At 40.4% G+C, this 27,502-nt stretch overlaps 1 protein-coding gene across 1 annotated transcript; it reads left to right on the top strand.

Annotated features, from left to right (window-relative positions):
• The first annotated feature begins 1,795 nt into the window (after nucleotides 1–1,795).
• Nucleotides 1,796–25,791, top strand: LOC120025577 (calcium-binding protein 7-like). The gene is made up of 5 exons (XM_038970133.1): nucleotides 1,796–1,910; nucleotides 21,465–21,608; nucleotides 21,744–21,856; nucleotides 22,569–22,716; nucleotides 25,667–25,791. Exons 1-5 carry the CDS (start codon nucleotides 1,796–1,798, stop codon nucleotides 25,789–25,791), a joined length of 645 nt encoding a protein of 214 aa, XP_038826061.1.
• The last annotated feature ends 1,711 nt before the right edge of the window (nucleotides 25,792–27,502 follow it).

Below are 27,502 nucleotides of genomic sequence, written 5' to 3'. Positions count from 1 at the left end.
AAACAGCCAAAGAAACCATAGAGAGCCCTCACCACAGGATTCTCATTCAACTATGTAAAGAATCCTGACACATAGCCAACAAACAAGCAGCGCATAAATATATATACACTCAGGCGCACACACACACACACACACATATGCACACACGCTGCTGAATAATTTCTACACAGTTCAGAAATTGTGATTCTAGTTTGCTTCATCCACAGACTTGAGTGATGGATGCTTTATTAAATGATGCTTCATTGAAAACATATTGAAGAACTTCAAAAGGAAATGGTAGGGGCATTTGGTTTCTGCGATTTCAGACTGACATGCAGCAGAGGCAGTGCGGTAAGTGTATGAACGTTAGAATGCGCTATCCTTGGTGCTGAAATTGAATTACGGTGCGCGGCTTTGACCTTCCTACCACAGCAGGTGTCCTCCAATAAAAACCAAACTGAAGTTCACCTCTTGCTACTCGGGATCAGCCCTTGCACATTTGTATTATCAAATACAAATCTCTAGAAATAAAACTATATTCTTATATAAAACGACATCATGTCTCTATCTCCATGGGTAGGCGATTACACTGTCCATCTATTCATTCAACATTACGTGCCGTAATACAAGATACAATGACCATCATGTTCAAGCATCACTAGTAAAACGAGTCAGTCATCAATGTCAACCTTGAGAGACACTTTTGTGTTCAATTAGATAATTTAGTCTACTTAGAAAGGGGAGGTGGAGGAGGTGTCATCACTGGAGGGAGAGAAAAGCTTGGGGAGCTTGGACTGAGAAAAACAAAATGAGACGGCAGTGTGCAGAGCAGACGGCTCGAGGAGGATCAACCTCAAGGATCCATCTGAAGACGCAGTGGGTCGCCCAGGAAATCCCTTGACAGTTGAATACTTTGACAACTCTAGTTCTTAGTTTGATGTTATTTCGTTTTTTTTCTGGTTTTATTTTCAATGAGAACGTTACAGACGAAAATATCTTCAATAGGCTACCGGTAGAAGCTTTTGGGGGCTATTAGCTAGGCTACTTACAGTTTTATCGACTGGTCTCCAGAAGTGAAGATAAAGGAAACGGAAAAGGAAAGTGTGGGGAGACGGAAGGCAATACATACCTTGTACAAAACAACGACCTGTAGGACTTTAAAAAAAAATCTGTTCATGTTAATCCTATCAAACAGAAAATAGAAGTCTTCAGTCTAACAAATATGAAATGACATGCATTTCAAAGCCAGCGCAGACATAAACTGCTCTCGAATTGCTTTTGTAGTTGACACGTTTTTTTAATATATATAGTTGTAGTTTCTATTTTTGTATCATTATTTTATTCCCATATACGCGGAATAAAATATCTTGCAATGTGCCGATTAAAATAGTTGGTTTTGATGTAACAAAGATATTTGCTATGTTTATTTGAGACAATAAAATAGATAGAATTACGACCAAAAATAAAGTTTCAGCAATATATCTAGTAGGCCTACTTATATCCTTCGGTAATTGTAATGCAAAGTTGATGTGACATATAGGCTACACAAGCACTCTTGATGTATAGGCATTACATGCATTGAAGACAAAGCAGAGACACCTGCCACTTTGTCCGGGACTTCGCGAGCTTCGATTCCGCCACTGTTTTCTCAACAGGCTACACCAAAAAACAATAACGGTCAAGTGACAGAACCTGAACAGAGATCTTTTTTTCCGGTTGCAAAATGTTGTTCTCCAAAGTGGACTATAGCAAAGTTTCGGTCAGCAAACTACAGTGAGCTATATGAAGATCGCGACACAGATTTTCCCTCGCAGAAATGCCCGTGCGAATGCCAGTGCGAACCACAAGGTTCATGTACAAGGGGAATTGCACTATTCCAGATATCCTATCATACCGGACCCCCATTAACCTGCCCGAGGATGAGGTGGAAGGTGAGTCATGATTATTATATCTATTGGTTCATGTCTTGACTAAATCCATTCTGCATGTGGAGGATCGATACAGCCAGGTCAAGAAAATGACCCTTGCCTTGACGGTGCAATGAGTCACTCGATCTCACCCGTTCAGCACCCTGGAGAGCGCGCCACAGCTACGGGGCTAAATGTTAGCACATCACAATGGTCTCACACAAGAGCAGCAATTACAACTTCAAATGCACGCAGATTGCCCTAGTATGTTCTATCATACTTGTCTTGACTCATTCACTTGTTCAGAAGACAACGTACATGTTCCCAGCTGTTAAAATTGCGGCATAAACATATGCCATTTACCAGACGTTTTTATCCAAAGCGATTTACAGTCATGCGTGAATACATTTTACTTATGGTTGGGAGACATCAGTTAGCACAACGTTTTTGTAATTGTTGTTCATAATCTGTTTTGATGGTAGTTCTACCATCTGCAAAGTCATTAAAACCAAGGAGAATGTATGCACAGCGGTCTAAGGCACTGCATCTCAGTGCTAGAGGCGTCACTGCAAACCCTGGTTCGTTTCCAGGCTTTATCACAATTGGCCTTGATTGTGAGTCCTATAGGGCGGAGCACAGTTGGCCCAGCGTCGTCCGGGTTAGGGTTTGGCCGTGGTAGTCAGTCATTGTAAATAAGAATTTGTTCTTAACTGGCTTGCCTAGTTAAATAAAGGTTAAATAAAAACTATAAAACAATTTCTAAAACAAAAGGTTCTACCTAGAACCTAAAAAGATTCTTTGGCTGTCCCCATAGGTCGGAGAAACCGTTTGAAAAACCCTTTTAGGTTCCAGGTAGAACCATTTTGGAGATCCCTACATGGAACTCAAAAGAGTTCTACCTGGAAGAAAAAAGGGTTCTCCAATGGGGGCAGCCGAAGAATCCTTAAGAATACCCCTTTCTAACAATTTTTTCCTGTAGGCATGCCAATCTGAATTAGTGCTATGAGGAACTATTATTCATTCCAAGGCTTACAGGCTTGTAAAAGTATGCCTTGAATATTGCTAGACAATATTTGTTTGAATGTTGCTTGAATGGTCCTTGAATATCTTTGTAATTAGTGAATTTTAAGGCGTTAACACCAATGACATACAACTTTTAATTAGCCTTCTTTGTTTTTATTGATCTATACAATATATTACATACTTTTGTTTACTTTATAGCATTCAAAATAATAGATATCTCTAAACCCCCAAAACATGTCACAACTGGAAGAAGCCAATTAGCTTAGCCTAAGTACCTTAAACAATGCATAAACATAATGTTTTGCAATATAAAGAACTTATGTTATGTTTTATCATTGACAAACCGTTCAATACAAAAAAAAGAATGTATGATGTGTAGGGTTGCACATTTTGGGGAATATTCAGAGGTGGAAACTTTCCGTGGGAATTAACGGGAATATATGGGAATTAACGGAAATATATGCACATTCATATTAATACCATTTAAATGTAGATGTTTTTTGCATTGGATATATTTACCATATCATACGGAGACAGAAACATAAACCTTTTACCTTATCATAAGTAGACATAATTGCAAATGATTATATCCCTCCGATAGAAATGTAAAAAATCCCAAAGTCCTTGCTTGGAAGTATACTTCACCAGACTGCCAACAACCTTGCCCTCATCCAGGCCAAGGTGGCAAGAAACGGTAGTGATGGCACCGTAGGCCTTGTTGATCTCTGCACCAGACAGGATGCTCTTGCCAGCATACTTGGTCCAACATGTCTGCTGTGGCGTGTATGGGCTCCAGGCAGAAGTCGTCACGCTTTTTGATGTATTTCAGAACTGCAGTTTCCTCTGCTTGGAGCAAAATTGAAGTGGGCAGGACAGTAGGGATTTATTCTCTTACATCTGCAAGGAGAGTCTGAACATCAGACAGGATGGCATTGTCTCCCTAAAACAGTGCAATGGCTACTGCTATAAGTTTCAGGAGTTTCAGGCTGCTTACCACTCTCTCCCAAAATACATCATCCAGGAGGATCCTCTTGATGGGGCTGTCCATATCGGCAGACTGTGATATGGCCATTTCTTGGAGAGACTCCTTCCCCTCCAGGAGACTGTCAAACATGATGACAACACCACCCCAACGGGTGTTGCTGGGCAGCTTCAATGTGGTGCTCTTATTCTTCTCACTTTGCTTGGTGAGGTAGATTGCTGCTATAACTTGACGACCCTTCACATACCTAACCATTTCATTGGCTCTCTTGTATAGTGTATCCATTGTTTTCAGTGCCATGATGTTCTTGAGGAGCATATTCAATGCATGATCAGCACAGCCAATGGGTGTGATGTGAGGGTAGGACCCCTCCACTTTAGACCAAGCAGCCTTCATGTTTGCAGCATTGTCTGTCACCAGCGCAAATACCTTCTGTGGTCCAAGGTCATTGATGACTGCCTTCAGCTCATCTGCAATGTAGAGACCGGTGTGTCTGTTGTCCCTTGTGTCTGTGCTCTTGTAGAATACTAGTTGAGGGGTGGAGATGATGTAGTTAATTATTCCTTGCCCACGAACATTCGACCATCCATCAGAGATGACTGCAATACTGTCTGCTTTCTCTTTGATTTGCTTGACCTTCACTTGAACTCTGTTGAACTCTGCATCCAGCAAATTAGTAGATAAAGCATGTCTGGTTGGAGAGGTGTATGCTGGGCGAAGAACATTCAGAAATCTCTTCCAATACACATTGCCTGTGAGCATCAGCGGTGAACCAGTTGCATACACAGTTCGAGCAAGACATTCATCAGCATTTCTCTGACTACGTTACTCCATTGAGTCAAAAAAACTTCTGATTCCAGGAGGACCATGAGCTGTTGCTATCGATAAGGTGTCTGATTCATAATTTTCACCTCGAATAGAAGTAGAGGGACTTTGTCAGAGGTTGCTTGTTGTGAGCGCTGAGGGAACTTTATGCAGTTGGCCAGATGATTCTGCATCTTTGTTGCATTCTTCACATACGATTTGGCACAATATTTGCAAATGTACACAGGTTTTCCTTCTACATTAGCTGCAGTGAAATGTCCACTGTAGTGAAATGTCCACTGCAGTGAAATGTCTCTCACGTACAGCTGAGAATCAGCTGTACATGTGATGGAAGAATGCACTGTACATGTGATGGAAGAGTGCACTGTACATGTGATGGAAGAATGCACTGTACATGTGATGGAAGAATGCACTGTACATGTGATGGAAGAGTGCACTGTACATGTGATGGAAGAATGCACTGTACATGTGATGGAATAATGCACTGTGCATGTAGAGAGTTGCAATTCCATTGAATTAGGGATAGTTTAACCAAAATATGTCACAAGACCTAGAATTGCCTTATGTGTATCCCACAAAAAAGGTTCACTGTTATAAGCTAACTTTTTTGATGAATTTAAGCAAAATTACCAAAATTACCGGGCTTAACTTCCCATGGAAAAATTCCGGAAAAATTCCAGAAATTTACCGGAAAGTACCCAACCCTTTGCAACCCTAATTGATGTGTAACTATTTGTCATTTTAAAGTGTTCTTCATGGTTGCAAAGGTAAAGGACCCAAATGCCACCGCAATTCAAGAACACCCACATAATGATACTTATAGTGACTCCATACACTCCTGTTTCACAGAAAACTTGCTGGACCTACATCTTCCAAATCTTTGTTATGCCTAGCAGTAAATGGAATAGCTCTCCCTCAATATAGATGATTTATCAATCGTCTGTATCTTGCAAAACAATGTTGATTCAGACTGCCTGTGAGTAAGCATGTGTCTGTTACAGATATTATATATTTCAACAGCAATCACTCAATTAACTCCATTAATCAGATAAATACATTATTTATTGAAGCCCCTGTCTATTTCCCACTCCAAGTTACAGTATTTCCTTTGGAAGCCACCCAGCATCCACAGAGTGTATCTATCTGCCTACTCTAATAACCTTTCTGATGTGATTCAATTAAAGCTATGACTTATAAGTAATGCATTGGTGCTGCAGGGAAGGGACATATAGAGTAAAAATCAGGAGACAGATGATATCACCAAGTGTAACTGTGTAGCAGGATAAAAAAAACAAATAATTCAGCCGGCATTTCCTGAGAGAACATAAAGTAGCAAAGACGAGCCGACACTCCAGAATATAACCTGGGTACGTCTGTCTTTTCCAGATCTGAATCATAGAGAACAAATTACTTACAATTCAAATGGAAGAAAAAAAACATTTGGCAATTATTAACTTTTTCACACTTTAAGAAAAGAACAGTCATTAGAGTACAATCCAGCGTGACATGACCCTGAAGTAGAGGATATTGTGCCTTTCAGTCCATATGTGTTGCCTGGTATGGCATTGGAACTCACAATCTGTGATGACTGCTGATGACGAGTGTGACTCACAGCAGCCAATAAGAAGTGAATATATTCATGACATTGGCTGCTTTTCTGAAGGTCATTGATGATTGACAGCAGAATATGACATGGGGCAGGGAGGTGTGAATGCTACCTGGAAGCACCAGATGATAATGAAAAAAGCCACTTTATTCTGAAATAAAGTGGTTCATGGTGGAGATTTGTGAACTACAGTAAATACATAGATATTAAAACAATCAACAGTATAATACAAATCTTTAGTTAGGGATTGATTGACATTGATGCATCATTGTTCTAGTTGACGTTAGTTTGTCGATGGAGGTTGCAAACCATAGAGAACCTATGGGTTTGGGTAATAGGGAACCTAGTCTTCCACAGTAGATTTGGTCCTGGGTTACAAGATTAACCAAATATCACAACTCGAGACTATTATTCATTTACTACTCCAGGAAGAATGGGCTGTGTAGTTCAATTCATAGGGGATGTCTTCATTTAAAAAAGCCTGATTCTAAAGTTCACATCGTAACAAAATCTCCCTGGCTTTTGGTGTCCAGCTGCATCTCAGCAGAGGGATCATTAAAGAGATCCTCTGTCTGGCATTGGGTAAAAACCAAAACCCTGCCTGAATATAGTAGCATTCTTCCTGTCTGAAAGGGCAGTTTGGTGGTTCCAGCAATGATGAGATACACATACAACACAACACAACTACATTAATCCCCAAGGGGCAATTCCTTCCAGGCTGACAGGGTGCTTCAGACAGGACAAACACACACTGACAGTGTAAAAAATAAATAGAAACACTTATTAAGGCATCAGTTCAGGGTGCATAGTGCAATTTAAGAAACTTAAAGTTAATGGTATTCACAGTTCTTAATTAATTGTAGGGGTAAACTATCTCTAGAATAGTCCATCAGACTTCCTTAATGTTCCTATTAACCAGGCGGATGGCCTTGGGCACAAACAAGGCCCTGCATGAAATAGAATGTGTTTTCATACATTTCGTGAAAGTTGAGAGTGGAGATTTTGTTGTTGTAACACCCTAATCAAAATCTGTTTAAAGGCTAGTGTTTTTGGAGCAAAGTCAACAAGAAGAAAAATAGAGATGACAGTCAGATCAGATATGGCTGTGTCTTTCACACGGATAATGACATTTCTATTTCTGCTGTTAGTTGGTCGCCCTGGCCCCAGATCTGGCCAAGCTGTCTCGCCCTAAAATTCCATCATTGCTTTGAGCAACTTATTTGGCATGGAGAAAAAAACTAGCTGTTGGGGAACTGAGACTCTAATCAAAAGACCAGCCATGACGGGGCCCAACTCATAGAATTAGATCAAAACAAAAATGCCCAAGATGCCATATGTTGCAGGTGGAGTGCCAGCCAAAGGACAGTGCAGCAGGCAGAGCTCTGCAGCAAATCATTGACTTATTGAGGAAGCCATTTGACTGCTGTTTACTCATTGAGGATCATCCAATGTAACAGGCACAGTGAGCTGTCCAAATTCAGACAGGGGGGTGGAAAAAGGACAGGTTGATTATGAGGGGAAAGGCTTGATAAAATTTGCACAGGTGCCAATTGTCTATTTTTCCTGAAATAATTGGCTTGTGTTTTTGGCTGGGTGGCTGGCTGGCTGCTGTGACTGATTACACTATAATACTGCACTGTCCAAGTTCAAATATGAAAACCTGTGTGCTCCTTGAAGATAACACTGCAATGTGTTAATATGATAATTGTGACATTTACATTTTCTCATCAAAATTACAATTATTATAGTTGTTAAGTGACAAAAATCATGCATTTAAAAATTATATTCAAAATATGTTTTTAAATATGTAGTGGGGAGGTGATACTATATTCATCATCAGTGAAAACAAACGGGAATAGGGATTTAAGAGAATGGCACTTTTTATCATTCTTCCCAATCCCTAGTTCCTACAAACAAGAGTCAACTCCTCAAAATAATCAGACTGCACAGTTAATTCAAGTGTACCTCGACAACTATTGCATAGTCAGGAAAGTGTTTTTAACTGCCAGTTGTGGCACTTGAATATGTCTGCCGAGCTAGATAAGACTGGTGGTTCGCCCACACAGCACTGACTTCCTTAGAGTGAGGTCCCAGATCTCGGTCTCTCCCCACCCCTCTTCCTGTTTGTCAACGCACAACTGACGGAGCCTGCAAACCTTATTTATAGATCACAGCATGTCAAAGGATCCCCCAGACACCAGGCATTGGAGTAGGGCTCAGATCACTTTCCACTTTGTATGCAAAAGCTATCTTCATGCATGGTTACAAATGGGAAGAGGTTGCAGTAAGCACCTCATATAAAGGAGAGGGAGGCTTCTGTCTCTACTATCTGTAAATCTGCAAATCAATTAATCTACTATTATATTTGATACAATGTTAACATTTGACAGAGACCCACAAACCTCTAGTCCCCCATCAGCTGATTCCCACATAGTACCAAACACACAGTTGAAACACACTGGACTCTAATCGGGATATAATAGAGTGCATACATACAGGTGTAGGATCTTAATTTGACCAGTATTGTCACAGCAAAAGAATCCTGCAGCAACAGGATTTGAACGTTTAGTCCATAATGTTGCTTGATCGGTGGTTAAACTATTGGCTGGTCAAAATGAGGCTACATGAAAAGTGGAAAACTGTTAATATAACCATGTGTTAGTGAATTTATGTAAATACCGAAGCTCATCTGCAGGAAAACTCTCAGCAACAAAAGAGTGATCAAATTAAGATCTTCCATCTGTAATAGAAAGAATCATCAGCATTATATTTTATTGAGCAAGATTTACAAGGTTTTCTAAGTGCTATAGAACAAAATGGCATGGCATTGTTTGAACAAACTATAACACTAGTATATAGTGCTGTTCTCATCAAACACTGTTACCCTGATCACTTACTGTATGTAGCTGGGTAAATTCCCAGAATGGGGAATCCTATGCCAAATGTTGACATATGGTAAGCAGTGGTGTCCCAATGGACTCACCAGCAGTTTAAATTAGTACCAGTGAGGCTTTTCCTCTCATTTGCAGGGTCCCAGAATACTGTGAACTATGAGGTGGTTTCCTCACCTTACCTCACCACCACTGTGAAGAGCTCAGCTCTGCTATATCTAAGCAGACAGCTTGTACTGCAATTCCCATGGCACATCAGAAGAAGCTTAGTCTCTTGTATTATCTGTAAACCTGAAGAGATAACCCGGGATTAGTCATAACAAAGATGGAATGGAGATTGTGATAATTTGTTGGCGCGCTCTAGGCTTACAGTAAGCTATTTGAAGAGGAGGGCTCTTCTCTCTCTCTCTCTCTCTCTCTCTCTCTCTCTCTCTATCTCTCTCTCTCTTAGATGCAGCCTCAATGAATGCAGAACCAATGTCACAGTGCGAGTTCAGCTGTATTATCATAAGAAGAAAAGCCTGTTGAAAGATAGAGAAATCTCATGAAATGGATGAGCAGCCCACTGGGCACACCACGCCATTTCAACATTGATAATTGGGTAATATTTGGTTGAGACGTTATTCAATGAGATTACAACCTATATTCACCCACTCAAAATCACAGCCAAAAGTTAATTGAATTGCCAATGTGTTGTCACTATGTTTTCAACCATCTAAAAGCACAACCAACTTCCAATGAAAAAACAATTGATTTCTGATTTTTAGGTTAGTTGTATCCCAAATGTCAATCACTGCACTTTCAACAAATTAAAAGCACAGTAAAGTTCAAATGGGAAAACAATGTCAGCTATTTTGTTTAATTATACAACAGATTCTGTTATCACTGTTCTTAATCTAATATCAGAACCAAATGACCTGGATTGCAGTTGAGATTACGTTAAAAGTTTACATGGTCCAGGTGATCAATGGCGTTCGAGATTCTACACAGATTATTACAGCAATTGTGAAAATCTCCACAGAGCTGTGATGACCAATGCATGCTATCTTAAACATGCACACAGCTGTATTAAGCCCCTTACTCACACACTTTATACGTTTACATAAGACATTTTAAATTACAGTAACCTCAAAATGTGGCCATGGATGTGTTACTCATTTTAAGGTTGAATGTTAAATTAGTTTGCAAGATAGCCTTAACTTTAGGCTATTTACTGTATTACAAAAGTAGGATTGAATTGTGTTTGGTTGACAACTCAACCAAATATCAACATTTAAAGGAGATGTATCTACTGCTTGGATAGTTCCATCTGAGTCACTGGCTTAATCCCGTTCTTTAACTTTTATTTTAATCTGAAATAAATCAGAGCTTGAAACCCTAGGCCTATTGTATTACCTATTTTTGTGAATTCTGGGTTGAATTTAGCTGTATAGCTGTGGATGACTGCAATTGCTATATAGGCCTAAACAGCATCATTGATGATATACTGTATGAGTGAGAAAGTATGGTCGGTCACATTTCATTTATTATGTTAAACTTACCCTTTGGAATGACTTTGATAGGAACAGGGAATCTATTTAGTTGGAGTGGAGATCTCTCAACAATCGTTCTCACAATAGCACATTAGTAATAGACAGTGACAAATAAGATAGGCTGTTCTTGGATAAAACCCTGGATGGGAGACTAAATGGTAGCTGTAGATACAGTGACTTGCGAAAGTATTCACCCCCTTGGAATTTTTCCGATTTTGTTGCCTTACAACCTGGAATTAAAATAGATTTTTTTGGAGGGTTTGTATCATTTGATTTACACAACATGCCTACCACTTTGAAGAAGCCATTTTTTTAAATTGTGAAACAAACATGAAATAAGACAAAAAAACATCAAACTTGAGTGTGCATAACTATTCAGCCCCCAAAGTCAAAACTTTTTTAGAGCCACCCTTTGCAGCAATTACAGCTGCAAGTCCCTTGGGGTGTGTCCCTATAAGCTTGGCACATCTAGCCACTGGGATTTTTTCCCATTCTGCAAGGCAAAACTGCTCCAGCCCCTTCAAGTTGGATGGGTTCCGCTGATGTACAGCAATCTTTAAGTCACACCACATATTCTCAATTGGATTGAAGTCTGTGTAACGGTAGTCTTCGTTCTCCTCGTCTGAGGAGTAAGAATGGTCGGACCAAGGTGCAGTGTGGTAAGTGTTCATGATATTTAATAATAATCAAAACTGAACACTAAATAACAAAACAACAAAGAAACAACCGAAACAGTTCTATCTGGTGCAGACACACAAAGACTGAAAATAACCACCCACAAAACACAATAGAAAACAGGATACCTAAATATGGTTCCCAACCAGAGACAACGACTAACGCCTGCCTCTGATTGAGAACCATATCAGCCCAAACACAGAAACAGAAAAACTAGACATACAACATAGAATGCCCACTCAGATCACACCCTGACCAAACAAAACATAAAACATACAAAGCAAACTATGGTCAGGGCGTGACAGTCTGGGCTTTGACTAGGTCATTCCAAGACATTTAAATGTTTCCCCTTAAACCACTCGAGTGTTGCTTTAGCAGTATGCTTAGGGTCATTGTCCTGCTGGAAGGTGAACCTCTGTCCCAGTCTCAAATCTCTTGAAGACTGAAACAGGTTTCCCTCAAGAATTTCCCTGTATTTAGTGCCATCCATCATTCCTTCAATTCTGACCAGTTTCCCAGTCCCTGCCGATGAAAAACACCCCCACAGCATGATGCTGCCACCACCATGCTTCACCTTGGGGATGGTGTTCTCGGGGTGATGAGAGGTGTTGGGTTTGTGCTAGACATAGCGTTTTCCTTGATGGCCAAAAAGCTCAATTTTAGTCTCATCTAACCAGAGTACCTTCTTCCATATGTTTGGGGAGACTCCCACATGCTGTTTGGTGAACACCAAACGTGTTTGCTTATTTTTTTCTTTAAGCAATGGATTTTTCTGGCCACTCTTCCGTAAAGCCCAGCTCTGTGGAGTGTACGGCTTAAAGTGGTCCTATGGACAGATACTCCAATCTCAGCTGTGGAGCTTTGCAGCTCCTTCAGTGTTATCTTTGGTCTCTTTGTTGTCTCTCTGACTAATGCCCTCCTTGCCTGGTCCGTGAGTTCTGGTGGGCGGCCTTCTCTTGGCAGGTTTGTTGTGGTGCCATATTTTTGAAATTTTTTAATAATGGTGCTCCGGTGGATGTTCAAAGTTCCTGATATTTTTTTATAACCCAACCCTGATCTGTACTTCTCCACAACTTTGTCCATGGCCTGTTTGGAGAGCTCCTTGGTCTTCATGGTGCTGCTTGCTTGGTGGTGCCCCTTGCTTAGTGATGTTGTAGACTCTGGGGCCTTTCAGAACAGGTGTATATATACTGAGATCATGTGACAGATCATGTCTATATTTAACTAATTCTATGACTTTTGAAGGTAGTTGGTTGCACCAGATCTTATTTAGGGGCTTCAGAGCAAATTGGGTGAATACATATGCACACACCACTTTTCAATTATTATTATTATTTTTTAAACAAGTTCTTTTTTTCATGTCACTTCACCAATTTGGACTATTTTGTGTATGTCCATTACATGAAATCCAAATAAAACTACACCCAGCCTATTTTCAAAAATATTTTTTTTATAGTGGATTTAAAGTTGAAGATCTGATGTTATTTTAAAGGTACAAATAATTCAACATTATCACGTTTCAGGTAAGCCCCAAATGCAGACTGTGTTGAAGTAACAATGTTTATTACAGCAACAGGGGCAGGCAAACGACAGGTCAAGGCAGGCAAGGGTCGGTAATCCAGAGTAGTGGGGCAAAGGTACAGGACGTCAGGCAGGCTCAGGGTCAGGGCGGGCAGAAAAGGTCAAAACCGGGAAAACCAGGAACAATCCATAGTTAGGAACAGAGGTAAAAAGCCTGGTAGTCTTGACGAAACAAAACAAACTGGCAACAGACAAACAGAGAACACAGGTATAAGTACCGTGTGGCTCAGTTGGTAGAGCATGGCGCTTGCAACGCCAGGGTTGTGGGTTCAATTCCCACGGGGGGACCAGGGTTCAATTCCCACGGGGGGACCAGGATGAATATGTATGAACTTTCCAATTTGTAAGTCGCTCTGGATAAGAGCGTCTGCTAAATGACTTAAATGTACCCAGGGGAAAATGGGTGACACCTGAGGGGGTGGAGACAAGCACAAGGACAAGTGAAACAAATCAGGGTGTGACAAACATATTCTATATAAAGTATGTCTGTGTTGAAATGTGGTTGCAATGATGAAATTTCACCCTCAAAAACAACAATTGATTACTTTTTACAAATCCTATGTATTTTTCACGTAGATTACACGTCACAATACTTGACAAATGATGTTGAAAAATGTTGATTAAACCAGCTTATGCACAGTGGGAGGTCTCTAAAAAAAGATATCTGACACCAGCTTCAGCAAATACAGTGAGATGGCTGTGAATAAAGTAATTTAATCTTTGATAGATGTATGCACAACCAAAGAGGCTTTTAAATATTTGACGACCATATAAACCCCATTATCAGTCAGTTGGCTCCGCACAGTCTAGCAATTTTTTTTTCATTTTGGTTTCATTGTCGTTAGTCATCGGTTGGGAAAGCATTAGGGACAGTGCAGAATACAGCTATATCGCCCATACAAGAGCTACAAGCCGAGTGAGACAGACGAGCAGAAAAAAACTGTCCTCCTCAGAGAGAGAACCAATGGTCCTGAGGAACTGGGGAAGAGTAGAGCTCAGGCTCAGAGGTTACCTTTTTTTTTCAAGGGGAACGGCGCAGACAGACCCCTGTCGAGATCCCCTTTCTGGGCTTGCTACACCAGAAATTGTTTATTTCTGCTCTATTCAATAAAGAGCAGATTGATCGAGGAGATTTTAATACACATCTAGATTGGAATCTTTTTTTAAGTGACTTCCAGGTGGAAATGGAGGAATTGACTTAAATGAATGTAAATGAATTCTACAATAATGGAATGTGGTTTGGTGCGTATTCATAGTGCTTTCACTGCTCAGGAATGTCAGCAATTCCAAAGATCAGACTTGTACTGTGAGCATTAATAATGATAGTCGACATGAGACTTCAACTCCAGTCAATGATCTGCAGCTGTGCAATGACTTTGAAGAAAATTGACAGGCACAGGCAGCAAGCTAGACTTTGTCGTTTTACATTCTTGAAGCAACAGACCATGACTTTAACTCAATACCTCTACAGCTTAAGCTAACTTTGGAAAACATTACGTTTTGACCAACTTTCAAAGTTCAGAGAAAAAAAAATGAAATCAGGATATGCCATGGAACCTAAAAGGCGTTCAAGTGTAACTCTTCTTGGAACAGGACCAATGCGGTGGCCATACCCTTGACATTTAATGAAGAACTAAGACAAATCAAAATTACAAACTCATTTTCCAAGAAGGTGGTCCTAGTCAAGAATCTATGACCCTCAACCTCTCTCACTCATTAAAAACTCATTCATAATCATATGTGACAAAGAGCCAAGGTCACTGGCTAGCAAAATCATACCTTTATATTCAGTATTTGTCAATGAACATATCAAGATATGTGTATATCAGTGGAGCAGTGCTGAAATAGTAAAGAAGTACAAACAAAAATAAGTGATTTATTGCTGCCCACATAACAGTCTGGTGACTGGTGACTGTCTCTACAGCCACAACACTCCAAGGGGTGTTGCATTTGTCATTCTGATGGCATCATATCTCAACAGTAAAAGACAACAAGAGTTGGCACTATATGAGCTATGAGACAATTGTTCAATCACACCCATTGGTCAGGTGGAAGTAGGACATTGGTTGCTATTATTGTTGTGAGGCATTGAGCAGGGCTGAATGATGTCTGATGGCCAGGGCGATGTGACCCCATCTCTCTGTTAGAGCTCATGGGATGTCAGTCTGACTGATGCAAAGACTTGAAATCACAAATAGGGTTATGCGAGACTTGTGAGGGAGGAGGAGGAGGAGGATCTCTCTTTCAGTGAGATGATGAAGGAAAGACAAAGGTGATAACCTGACAGCAGATCAAACAGAGCCAACAAACAGAGCCATGCAGGAGGGAGATGAAAAATAAACAAACATCAGCCTAGCTGTCTGCTTCCAAGAGAACACACTAAACAATGATTTTATTGACAAAGGACTGTCAACGCAAGCTATTGAGCCACTCCTTTTATTGTTTTAACCGCCTATCTCTATCATTATATGTGGTATCATTATTATCATAAACTGTTTATTACAATGAGGCCCTGGTATTTGTATCAACCTTCCTTATACAGCCAAGAGTAGAGAAATCCATAAAACGACTTGGTACACTTGGCTGTCCCCATAGAATAACCCTTTTTGGTTCCAGGTAGAACCCTTTTTGGTTCTAGGTGGAACTGTTTTTGGTTCCAGGTAGAACTCTTTTGGGTTTCATGTAGAATTATCTGTGGAAAGGGTTTTACATGGAACCCAAAGGAGTTCTACCTGGAACCAAAAAGGGTTCAGGCTCAGGTTTAACTATTTTTGGTTCCAGGTAGAACCCTTTTTGGTTCCAGGTAGAACTCTTTTGTGTTTCATGAAGAATTCTCTGTGGAAAGGGTTTTACATGGAATCCAAAATAGTTCTACCTGGAACCAAAAACAGTTTCACCTGAGCCTGAATCCTTTTTGGTTCCAGGTAGAACTCTTTTTGGTTTTATGAAGAAGTTTCTGGGAAAGGGTTTTACATGGAACCCAAAAGACTTCTACCCAGACCCAAAAGGGCTCTACCTGTGTAACAGTTTGCTTCCATCCCTCTCCTCACCACTACCTGGGCTCGAACCAGCAATCCTCTGCATACATCGACAACTGACACCATCAAAGCATTGTTACCTATCACTCCACAAAATCCACGGCCCTTGGAGAGCAAGGGAAACAACTACTTAAGGCCTCAGAGCGAGTGACGTCACCAATTGAAACACTATTAGCGCGCACCCCACTAACTAGCCAGCCATTTCACACAGGTTACACCTAGAACCAAAAAGGGTTCTTCAAAGGGTTCTCCTATGGAGACAGTCAAAGAACCGTTTTAGGTTGTAGATAGTACCTTTCTTTCTAAGAGTGTACGAAAAAAGATAACCTTGGCAATGGCGTATTAATCTCCATCGTACATAGGATGTGAAGACTGAACAATAGCTATCAAAACAACTTACTTATTGATTTGACTGTTATAGAATTCATGAATCATAGTTTTCCTTTGATGTGCTTTCTGGGAAGCATAACAGTTTGCTATAAAAGCACTCACTGTAATTGTAACGTGTGATTTGTCTTGATCCTGCTGTTGTGTCCCAGAGCAGTAAGGTCAGTCTGACCCTGGCCGCAGAATAGTTGACGCTCTGCCTATAGTTAGGGACACTCAGACACATTTATTTTCAGTCCTAAGTACACAAAAGAGGTTCCGATATGCCTTTGATCAATTGCAAACATTTAACAGAAGGTTAACACATGAATGCAAGTGCTCAAAGTATTCATCACAACTAAAGTAAGGGGAGTCTCGACTAATTCGTTTGCATTCTATGACTATGACTATTACCATTCTCCTGTCAAATGGAACTGAGTTGTGGTGTCTAATTACTTCACTATATTGTAATTCAGACCCCATGCATGTTTTATAGTGGATGCTGTGGAGGTATTTGATGCTCGATCCCACAAGCCAAAACCTTCGGACTTTGTCTCAGCTCACTAAATATAAATGGCCTATGGCCACTCAGTTGCTCATTGTTTCACAGTAAACATACAATTGTGTTACTGTCTAAGTAACCTGGATTATGCATTCAACAGGGGAATATAGCAACCAGTTCCTCGAAACACATGCTCCACTTTGCAGTTAGTCGTTATCAAACCCGTTGAGTCTTGTTAAAATTAAGTAACTGCAATATTTAAAACCTATTTTGCACTAGAAGGCTTATTTGCCAACAAATGTGGATTTAAATTGGCACAAGTTGAGGGAAAACAACCTATGCACATTTGCATGGATTGTGTACAGGTTTAGTATAGCGTTTTGATTTAATTTGTATACCTCATTTGAGCACAGTATTGTTGAAGTTTGGTGTGCTGAAATCTGATATGAAGGTATGCTTCTACACCTTCTACACCGTACTTCTACACCTGCATTGCTTGCTGTTTGGGGTTTTAGGCTGGGTTTCTGTACAGCACTTTGAGATATCAGCTGATGTAAGAAGGACTTTATAAATACATTTGATTTGATTTGATGTATGCATAATTGCCTCGCCTGGTTCACCAACTACTTCTCAGATAGAGTTCAGTGTGTCAAATCAGAGGGCATGTTGTCCGGACCTCTGGCAGTCTCTATGGGGGTGCCACAGGGTTAAATTCTCAGGACGACTCTTTTCTCTGTGTATATCAATGATGTCGCTCTTGCTGCTGGAGATTCTCTGATCCACCTCTACGCAGACGACACCATTCTGTATACATCTGGCCCTTCATTGGACACTGTGCTAACAAACCTCCAAACGAGCTTCAACGCCATACAACACTCCTTCCGTGGCCTCCAACTGCTTTGAAATGCTAGTAAAACTAAGTGCATGCTCTTCAACCGAATGCTGCCCGCACCCTCTGCCCGACTAGCATCACTTCTCTGGACGGTTCTGACCTAGAATATGTGGACAACTACAAATACCTAGGTGTCTGGTCAGACTGTAAACCTTTCTTCCAGAGTCACATCAAGCATCTCCAATCCAAAATTAAATCTAGAATCGGCTTCCTATTTCACAACAAAGCCTCCTTCACTCATGCTGCCAAACATACCCTCGTAAAACTGACTATCCTACCCGTCCTTGACTTCGGCGATGTCATTTACAAAATAACCTCCAACACTCCACTCAGCAAACTGGACGTACAGTCATGGCCAAAAGTTTTGAGAATGGCACAAATATAAATTTTCACAAAGTCTGCTGCCTCAGTTTGTATGATGGCAATTTGCATATACTCCAGAATGTTATGAAGAGTGCTCAGATGAATTGCAATTAATTGCAAAGTCCCTCTTTGCCATGCAAATGAACTGAATACCAAAAAACATTTCCACTGCATTTCAGCCCTGCCACAAAAGGACCAGTTGATATCATGTCAGTGATTCTCTTATTAACACAGGTGTGAGTGTTGACGAGGACAAGGCTGGAGATCACTCTGTCATGCTGATTGAGTTCGAATAACAGACTGGAAGCTTCAAAAGGAGGGTGGTGCTTGGAATCATTGTTCTTCCTCTGTCAACCATGGTTACCTGCAAGGAAACACGTGCCGTCATCATTGCATTGCACAAAAAGGGCTTCACAGGCAAGGATATTGCTGCCAGTAAGATTGCACCTAAATCAACCATTTATTGGACCATCAAGAACTTCAAGGAGAGTGGTTCAATTGTTGTGAAGAAGGCTTCAGGGCGTCCAAGAAAGTCCAGCAAGCGTCAGGACTGTCTCCTAAAGTTTATTCAGCTGCGGGATCGGGGCACCACCAGTACGGAGCTTGCTCAGGAATGGCAGCAGGCAGGTGTGAGTGCATCTGCACGCACAGTGAGGCGAAGACTTTTGGAGGATGGCCTGGTGTCAAGAAGGGCAGCAAAGAAGCCACTGATATTCTGCAAAAGGTACAGGGATTGGACTGCTGAGGACTGGGGTAAAGTCATTTTCTCTGATGAATCCCCTTTCCGATTGTTTGGGGCATCCGGAAAAAAGCTTGTCCGGAGAAAACAAGGTGAGCGCTACCATCAGTCCTGTGTCATGCCAACAGTAAAGCATCCTGAGACCATTCACGTGTGGGGTTGCTTCTCGGCCTAGGGAATGGGGCTCACTCACAATTTTGCCTAAGAACACAGCCATGAATAAAGAATGGTACCAACACATCCTCCGAGAGCAACTTTTCCCCACCATCCAGGAACAGTTCGGTGACGAACAATACCTTTTCCAGCATGATGGAGAACCTTGCCATAAGGCAAAAGTGATAACTAAGTGGCTCAGGGAACAAAACATCGACATTTTGGGTCCATGGCCAGGAAACTCCCCAGACCTTAATCCCATTGAGAACTTGTGGTCAATCCTCAAGAGGCGGGTGGACAAACAAAAACCCACAAATTCTGACAAACTCCAAGTATTGATTATGCAAGAATGGGCTGCCATCAGTCAGGATGTGGCCCAGAAGTTAATTGACAGCATGCCAGGGCGGATTGCAGAGGTCTTGAAAAAGAAGGGTCAACACTGCAAATATTGACTCTTTGCATCAACTTTATGTAATATTCAATAAAAGCCTTTGACACTTATGAAATGCTTGTAATTATACTTCAGTATTCCATAGTAACATCTGACAAAAATATCTAAAGACACTGAAGCAGCAGACTTTGTGAAAATTAATATTTGTGTCATTCTCAAAACTTTTGTCCATGACTGTAGTCTATCACAGTGCCATCCGTTTTGTCACCAAAGCCCCATATACTACCCACCACTGCGACCTGTATGCTCTCGTTGGCTGGCCCTCACTACATATACGTCGCCACACCCACTGGCTCCAGGTCATCTATAAGTCTTTGCTAGGTAAAGCTCCGCCTTATCTCAGCTCACTGGTCACCATAGCAACACCCATCCATAGCACGCGTTCCAGCAGGTATATTGCACTGGTCATCCCCAAAGCCAACACTTCCTTTGGCCGCCTTTCCTTCCAGTTCTCTGCTGCCAATGACTGGAACGAATTTCAAAAATCACTGAAGCTGGAGTCTTATATCTCCCTCTCTAACTTTAAGCATCAGCTGTCAGAGCAGCTTAGCGATCACTGTACCTGTACACAGCCAATCTGTAAATAGCACACCCAACTACCTCATCCACATATTATTACTTACCCTATTGCTCTTTTGCACCCCAGTATCTCTACTTGCACATCATCATCTGCACATCTATCACTCCAGTGTTAATGCTAATGTCACAACTTCTGCTGAAGTTGGTTCCTCTCCTTGTTCGGGCGGTGTTCGGCGGTCGACGTCACCGGTCTTCTAGCCATCACCGATCCATTTTTCATTTTCCATTTGTTTTGTCTTGTTTTCCCACACACCTGGTTTTCATTCCCTCATTACGTGTTGTGTATTTAACCCTCTTTTCCCCCCATGTCTTCGTGTGGTATTGTTTGTTGTAAGTGCTTGTGCACATGTTGACTGGTGCGCGTCGGGTTTTGTACCCATGTTGTTATTTTCTTGATGCCGTTGGTTTTGCTATTAAACTGCTCCGGCTATTACCTAGTTCTGCTCTCCTGCGTCTGACTTCCCTGCCACCAGTTACGCACCCCTTACAGCTAAATTGTAATTATTTTGCTTCTATGGTCTATTTATTGCCTACCTCCCTACTCTTATACATTTGCACACACTGTACATAGATTTTTCTATTTTGTTATTGACCGTACGTTTGTTTATGTGTAACTCTGTGTTGTTGTTTTTGTCGTACTGCTTTGCTTTATCTTGGCCAGGTTGCAGTTGTAAATGAGAACTTGTTCTCAACTGGCCTACCTGGTTAAATAAAGGTGAAATAAAGTAAAAATAAAAATTATTTGCTCACTTTGTACTAGCTGATTCTGGAAGGCCCTCACCTTATTATCTGTTGTGTTTCCCTGTCCTGCCCAGGCTCAGCCTTTATTTGTGGATCTTCTTATGCACACATTTCTCAGTAATGATGTACTGTATCTAGGTAAACTCCAGGTCAAGGATATTTCACACCTGATCTAAACAAACTTATCAAGCCCTTTACCATTTTGTTGAGGATTTTGTTTATTCCCTCCAAGATCTGGTATGGAAACTATTCCAAACCCCCTAGCTACTGCTAATAGGCTTGTAGCCTCTCATCATGTGCTAAAGTATTCTGTTTGAAGTGAAAAAGGTACAGTTGGCATCAAATATGCAAAACTTCACTCTCTCTGCTGTTTGATGCAAATACACACTCAGAGATTTAAAGCTCTCCAAATTCAGCTGAGCAATAAAAATATCAGCTAACTAGCTGCAATAAGATATGAACTTAAAGCCACCTAACTCTAAGTCTGAGCATTATTAACAGTTATCTGTGGGTAGTTTGAAAGGTCAGGACAACTATGTTGTGTGGTGGGGAAATCTGAACTTCCCATTATCAGTGCATTAGTACATCAGACTAGTCTCAATCCTCCTATCTGAGTTTTGTTCCTTCATTTCTCCACAGAGATCCGTGAGGCCTTCAAGGTGTTTGACCGAGATGGAAACGGATACATCTCAAAGCAGGAGTTGGGGGTGGCTATGCGGTCGCTGGGATACATGCCCAATGAGGTGGAGCTGGAGATTATTATCCAAAGGCTGGACATGGATGGTGAATCACAAACACACACAATTTCAAATGCTGTTCACTGAGATCATTCAAGATAAGGCCTTTGCTCCATTACATGTGTAAAACTGTCTGGCTGACCGACATATTGACTAAATATCCACACTCCTATCCCTGCAGGTGATGGCCAGGTTGACTTCGAGGAATTTGTTGCACTGCTTGGACCTAAACTTATTGCTGCTGGGATGCCTGATAAGTTCCATGGGGCGGACTTTGACTCTGTATTTTGGAAGGTAAGGCATCTGCTATCAGCCCACTCATCTATCTCTTTCTCCTCTTCCTTTATCAGAGCTAATTATGGCTTAATATTTCCTCATTGGAGTGAGATGATTTTCCTGAGGGCTTTCAAAGCTTTTGTGATTATAAACCACAGTCAGTCTAATTAAAATTACCATAAAAACATGATAGGAGCTAAATAATCATTAAAGAGAGGGCAATGCCACTGTGGTTATGACATCACGTATTATATTCCTAATTGCCGTTGCAAGCGTTCCCCAGAGATTCAAATTTCTATTCAATTTATTCATGAGAGAGAGTCTATTCCAGAGCCATGTTCAGACAATTAAAACAAACAGTTTATAAGTTGCTTTATCATTTAAATTCTTCATCACTGTGATGAATGGTTCATTACATTGGATGTCGTAATAGTCAGGAGGCTGTTCATGATTTTAAACGTTATAGCAGTACAAAGAATTCACATCTAAAACAGCTCCAGGCTAATCAAAATTGATGTTTTTCTAAATCAAATATGTGAAATTTGATATAACATAATCTATTATTTGAAATGTATTCACCACAACTGTGTCGGTGATGGGATGGGATAGAAATCTTTGCACCACCTCTAATTGTCTTACATAGAAATGCTCCTCTGTGTAACCTTGCTCAAACATTGATATGCAGACAGAGACCTGTGCTCAAGCGTTTGTGTCTGGTACTGTCCCCCAGTGTGACATGTCGAAGCTGACAGTGGATGAGCTGAAGAGGCTACTGTATGACACCTTCTGTGACCACCTCACCATGAAAGACATTGAGAACATCATCATGACCGAAGAGAGCCACCTGGACAGTCAAGAGTGCCAAGTGGACATTGACAGTAAGAGTTTTCAACCACTATCAATAAGTGTGACCGGTGTAGGTTGTCCCGTCGTTGTGTTTTGATCGGCTTACAGTTGACCAAATGATCAGGGTTAGTGTTGATCTTTTAGTCTCTGATAATGACAGGACAAACTTCCATAAACAAATGCTGTGCTGCTCTTACATTTGAAGTCAGAAGTTTACATACACCTTAGCCAAATACATTTAAACTCAGTTTTTCACAATTCCTGACATTTAAATTCCCTGTCTATGGTCAGTTAGGATCACCACTTTATTTTAAGAATGTGATATGTCAGAATAATAGCAGAGAGAATGATTTATTTCAGCTTTTATTTCTTTCATCACATTCCCAGTGGGTCAGAAGTTTACATACACTCAATTAGTATTTGGTAGCATTGCCTTTACATTGTTTAACTTGGGTCAAACATTTCAGGTAGCCTTCCACACCTTCCCACAATAAGTTGGGTGAATTTTGGCCCATTCCTCCTGACAGAGCTGGTGTAACTGAGTCAGGTTTGTAGGCCTCCTTGCTCGCACATGCTTTTTCAGTTCTGCCCACACATTTTCTATAGGATTGAGGTCAGGGCTTTGTGATGGCCACTCCAATACCTTGACTTTGTTGTCCTTAAGCCATTTTGCCACAACTTTGGAAGTATGCTTGGGGTCATTGTCCATTTGGAAGATCCATTTGCGACCAAGCTGTAACTTCCTGTCACGTTCCTGACCTTATTTCCTTTGTTTAGTCTTTGTTTAGTTGGTCAGGACGTGAGCTGGGTGGGCATTCTATGTTTTGTGTTTCTATGTTGGGTTTGTTGTTTGGCCTAATATGGTTCTCAATCAGAGGCAGGTGTTTGTCATTGTCTCTGATTGGGAACCATATTAAGGTAGCCTGTTTTCACTGTTTGTTTGTGGGTGATTGTTCCTGTTCGTGTGTTCATGTATTTTGTGTTCCCATGTTCAGGACTGTAGCTTCGTCGGTTTTCGTCTGTTTATTGTTTTTGTTCGTGTTGAAAAAGTGTTCCAATAAATATGGAAACGTACCACGCTGCGCTTTGGTCCTCCTCTCTTTCCACCGACGAGAGTCGTTACACTTCCTGACTGATGTCTTGAGATGTTGCTTCAATATATCCACATAATTTTCCCTCCTCATGATGCCATCTGTTTTGTGAAGTGCACCAGACCCTCCTGCAGCAAAGCACCCCCACAACATGATGCTGCCACGCCCGTGCTTCACGGTTGAGATGGTGTTCTTTGGCTTGCAAGCCTCCCCCGATTTCCTCCAAAAATAACGATGGTCATTATGGCCAAACAGTTCTATTTTTGTTTCATCAGACCAGAGGACATTTCTCCAAAAAGTACAATCTTTGTCCCCATGTGCAGTTGAAAACCGTAGTCTGGCTCTTTTATGGCGGTTTTGGAGAAGTGGCTTCTTCAATATAGGACTCGTTTTACTGTGGATATAGATACCTTTGTACCTGTTTCCTCCGGCATCTTCATAAGGTCCTTAGCTTTTGTTCTGGGATTGATTTGCACTTTTCACACCAAAGTACGTTAATCTCGAGGAGACAGAATGCGTCTCCTTCCTGAGCAGTATGACGGCTGTGTGGTCCCATGGTGTTTATACATGCGTACTATTGTTTGTACAGATGAAAGTGGTACCTTCAGGCGTTTGGAAATTGCTCCCAAGGATGAACCAGAGTTGTGGAGGTCTACAATTGTTTTTCTGAGGTCTTGGCTGATTTCTTTTGATTTTCCCATAATGTCAAGCAAAGAGGCACTGAGTTTGAAGGTAGGCCTTGAAATAAATTCACAGTTACAATTCCAATTGGCTCAAATGATGTTAATTAGCCCATCAGAAGCTTCTAAAGCCATGACATCATTTTCTGGAATTTTCCAAGCTGTTTAAAGGCACAGTCAACTTAGTGCATGTAAACTTCTGACCCACTAGAATTGTGATACAGTGAATTATAAGTGAAATAATCTGTCTTTAAACAATTGTTGGAAAAATTACTTGTGTCATGCACAAAGTAGATGTCCTAACTGACTTGCCAAAACTATAGTTTGTTAACAAGTTTGTTATAGTTTGTTAACAAGAAATTTGTGGAGTGGTTGAAAAAGGAGTTTTAATGACTCAAACCTAAGTGTATGTAAACTTCTGACTTCAACTGTATATATATATACAGTGGGGAGAACAAGTATTTGATACACTGCTGATTTTGCAGGTTTTCCTACTTACAAAGCATGTAGAGGTCTGTAATGTTTTTAATCATAGGTACACTTCAACTGTGAGAGACGGAATCTAAAACAAAAATCCAGAAATCACATTGTATGATTTTTAAGTAATTAATTTGCATTTTATTATATGACATCAGTCAGGAAGTTAAAGCTTGGTCGCAAATGGGTCTTCCAAATGGACAATGACCCCAAGCATACTTCCAAAGTTGTGACATAATGGCTTAAGGACAACAAAGTCAAGGTATTGGAGTGGCCATCACAAAGCTCTGACCTCAATCCTATATAAAATGTGTCGGCAGAACTGAAAAAGCGTGTGCGAGAAAGGAGGCCTACAAACCTGGCTCAGTTACACCAGCTCTGTCAGGAGGAATGGGCTAAAATTCACCCAACTTATTGTGGGAAGCTTGTAAAAGGCTACCTGAATCATTTGACCCAAGTTAAACAATGTAAAGGCAATGCTACCAAATACTAATTGAGTGTATGTAAACTTCTGACCCACTGAGAATGTGATGAAAGAAATAAAAGCTGAAATGACTCATTCTCTCTACTATTATTCTGAGATTTCACATTCTTTAAATGTATTTGGCTAAGGTGTATGTAAACTTCTGACTTCAACTGTACATATCTGTCTCTGTCGTTTTCTTGCTGTGACGTTCTCTCTATCTATATATACAGGTTATTAACTCTCTCTGACTTTCTCTCTATCTTCACAGCCAGCCCAACACAACAGAAGCACACATGTGTGCGGAAGAGCCTAATTTGTGCCTTCGCCTTTGCATTTATCATCAGCGTAATGCTTATTGCAGCTAACCAGATGCTTCGTAGAGGTATGAAGTAGAAAGCCCTGTCCTCCACTACCAGAAGGGTTGTTTCCTTTGTTATCCTTTCACACTCAACCCAGTGACTAAGCATAGACAAATTGAACTGATAGAAAGGAACCAAAATAACATGATTTTTTTTTCAGAGACATATATTTAATGACCATTCTGTCCTGAGATCCATTTAGAGCCAAAACACAGACTGATACCAAAACTGTCAACTGGACAAATGGATATAGGCCAGGAACCTGAGGAAGAAAATGTCTTGTTTACCCTTCACCATTAGTTTCAGATGTTCTGAAGGTTACCACCAAACACACTGTATCACACAGACAAAGAAAGAACAAATACTAAGCAATTATACAATCTCTTTGATTCAACTCACCATAATGTTGCCCTATACCATTCACAAGGTCATTTATTAGCCTTTTATTTCCTATGAGATAAATGAGTAAAGCTGTAGTGTCTGTGCTCTATTGGTAACCATGTTGTCTGAAACATATCGACATTACTAGTGTATAACATGTGGCACTACAGCCTGCCCTTGCAAAGCACGTAGCCAACGGCATTTATTCTACATATATTTTTATTCAACAGCGCATAAAGAACATGCACAGTACATACACAACATAACTCTACAGTACCAACGGCAGTTTCTAAAGAAATTACCCTACCTATTGTAGAGAATGAATTTAGAGATGTGGAGATATCATTTGGGGAATTTCGTAGACACCGATAATAATAGTTGTCATCAGCAAACCTGAGATGCATCTGCCAATCTCTATCTCTAGAGTCACTGTTCCGATTGCTGGCTCACCCCAATTCTACTTCTAAACACACAGCACATGTACATGTAAATAATACCAAGTAATATGATTTGTGTACTTCCTCTGTGGTGTTTACCTTCAAAGTCAGATGTATTTATTAAAATGATTATGCAAATGATAGTTATTATTGCAAAAAAGTACATCGTACATGAACGTTTTCTGTAAATATTTATATTCTGTGAATGTGGAGACAGTTTGAAAGGACATTTAAATGTATGTTTTGTTTGGCATGGTCCACCAAAACAACATTAAGCTATTATTTAGATTTTTACATGGTTCTATTTTCTTAATGTAAGAAGAGATACTTTTTATCAAAGATCAAGATATCAAGAATGCAAACATATACTCTTTTTTTTAAATCAGGGTTCCAATGTATGATTCCCAGGTTTACAGAAACTGGAATATCATTCTAACACAATTAGTAATCTGTTAATGGCCATGTACTTACATTTTTTGGCCATGTACTTGACATTTTGCTCTTTTGTCATATTGCTTTTTTAGAAATCTATGTATTCTCTTTATCATATATTTAACTATCATTTTAATGAAATGCTATATATATTCTCTTGCTCTTTTTATCACAAGCTGAATCAAGTCTGTATCATACCAGAAAATAGTATATCAAATAGTGAAAAAGAACAGGGCTTGCAATAGTCTACCTTGATGAGGGTGACTAAATGTTGCTCGGTTATCTGTTCATATATGAGAAATAACTGTTTGACATTATATGCATTTGCGCAAATGTGAAATAGCCAGTGTAATAGACAATACATACAAAAATAGTAAAGCAATGATATTGTATATGACCAATGTTACATTGCATTAATGAGGAGAATATGTTAATGTACAGTTTGTTGAGAGTGATCTGATGTTTTTTCATATCCGTCAATGTGTTGTCATATGA

Source organism: Salvelinus namaycush, chromosome 31 (genome assembly GCF_016432855.1).
Source record: "Salvelinus namaycush isolate Seneca chromosome 31, SaNama_1.0, whole genome shotgun sequence".
Classification (NCBI taxonomy): Eukaryota; Metazoa; Chordata; class Actinopteri; order Salmoniformes; family Salmonidae; genus Salvelinus; species Salvelinus namaycush.
Note: the sequence above shows the minus strand (reverse complement) of the source record. Positions and strands in the feature narration are given on the sequence as shown.

Coding starts and splice junctions, on each gene's coding strand:
- LOC120025577 (XM_038970133.1), top strand. CDS start 1,796: ATGCCCGTGCGAATGCCAGTGCGAACCACAAGGTTCATGTACAAGGGG. Junction 1,911..21,464: donor GCCCGAGGATGAGGTGGAAG/GTGAGTCATGAT, acceptor ATTTCTCCACAG/AGATCCGTGAGGCCTTCAAG. Junction 21,857..22,568: donor TTGACTCTGTATTTTGGAAG/GTAAGGCATCTG, acceptor ACTGTCCCCCAG/TGTGACATGTCGAAGCTGAC.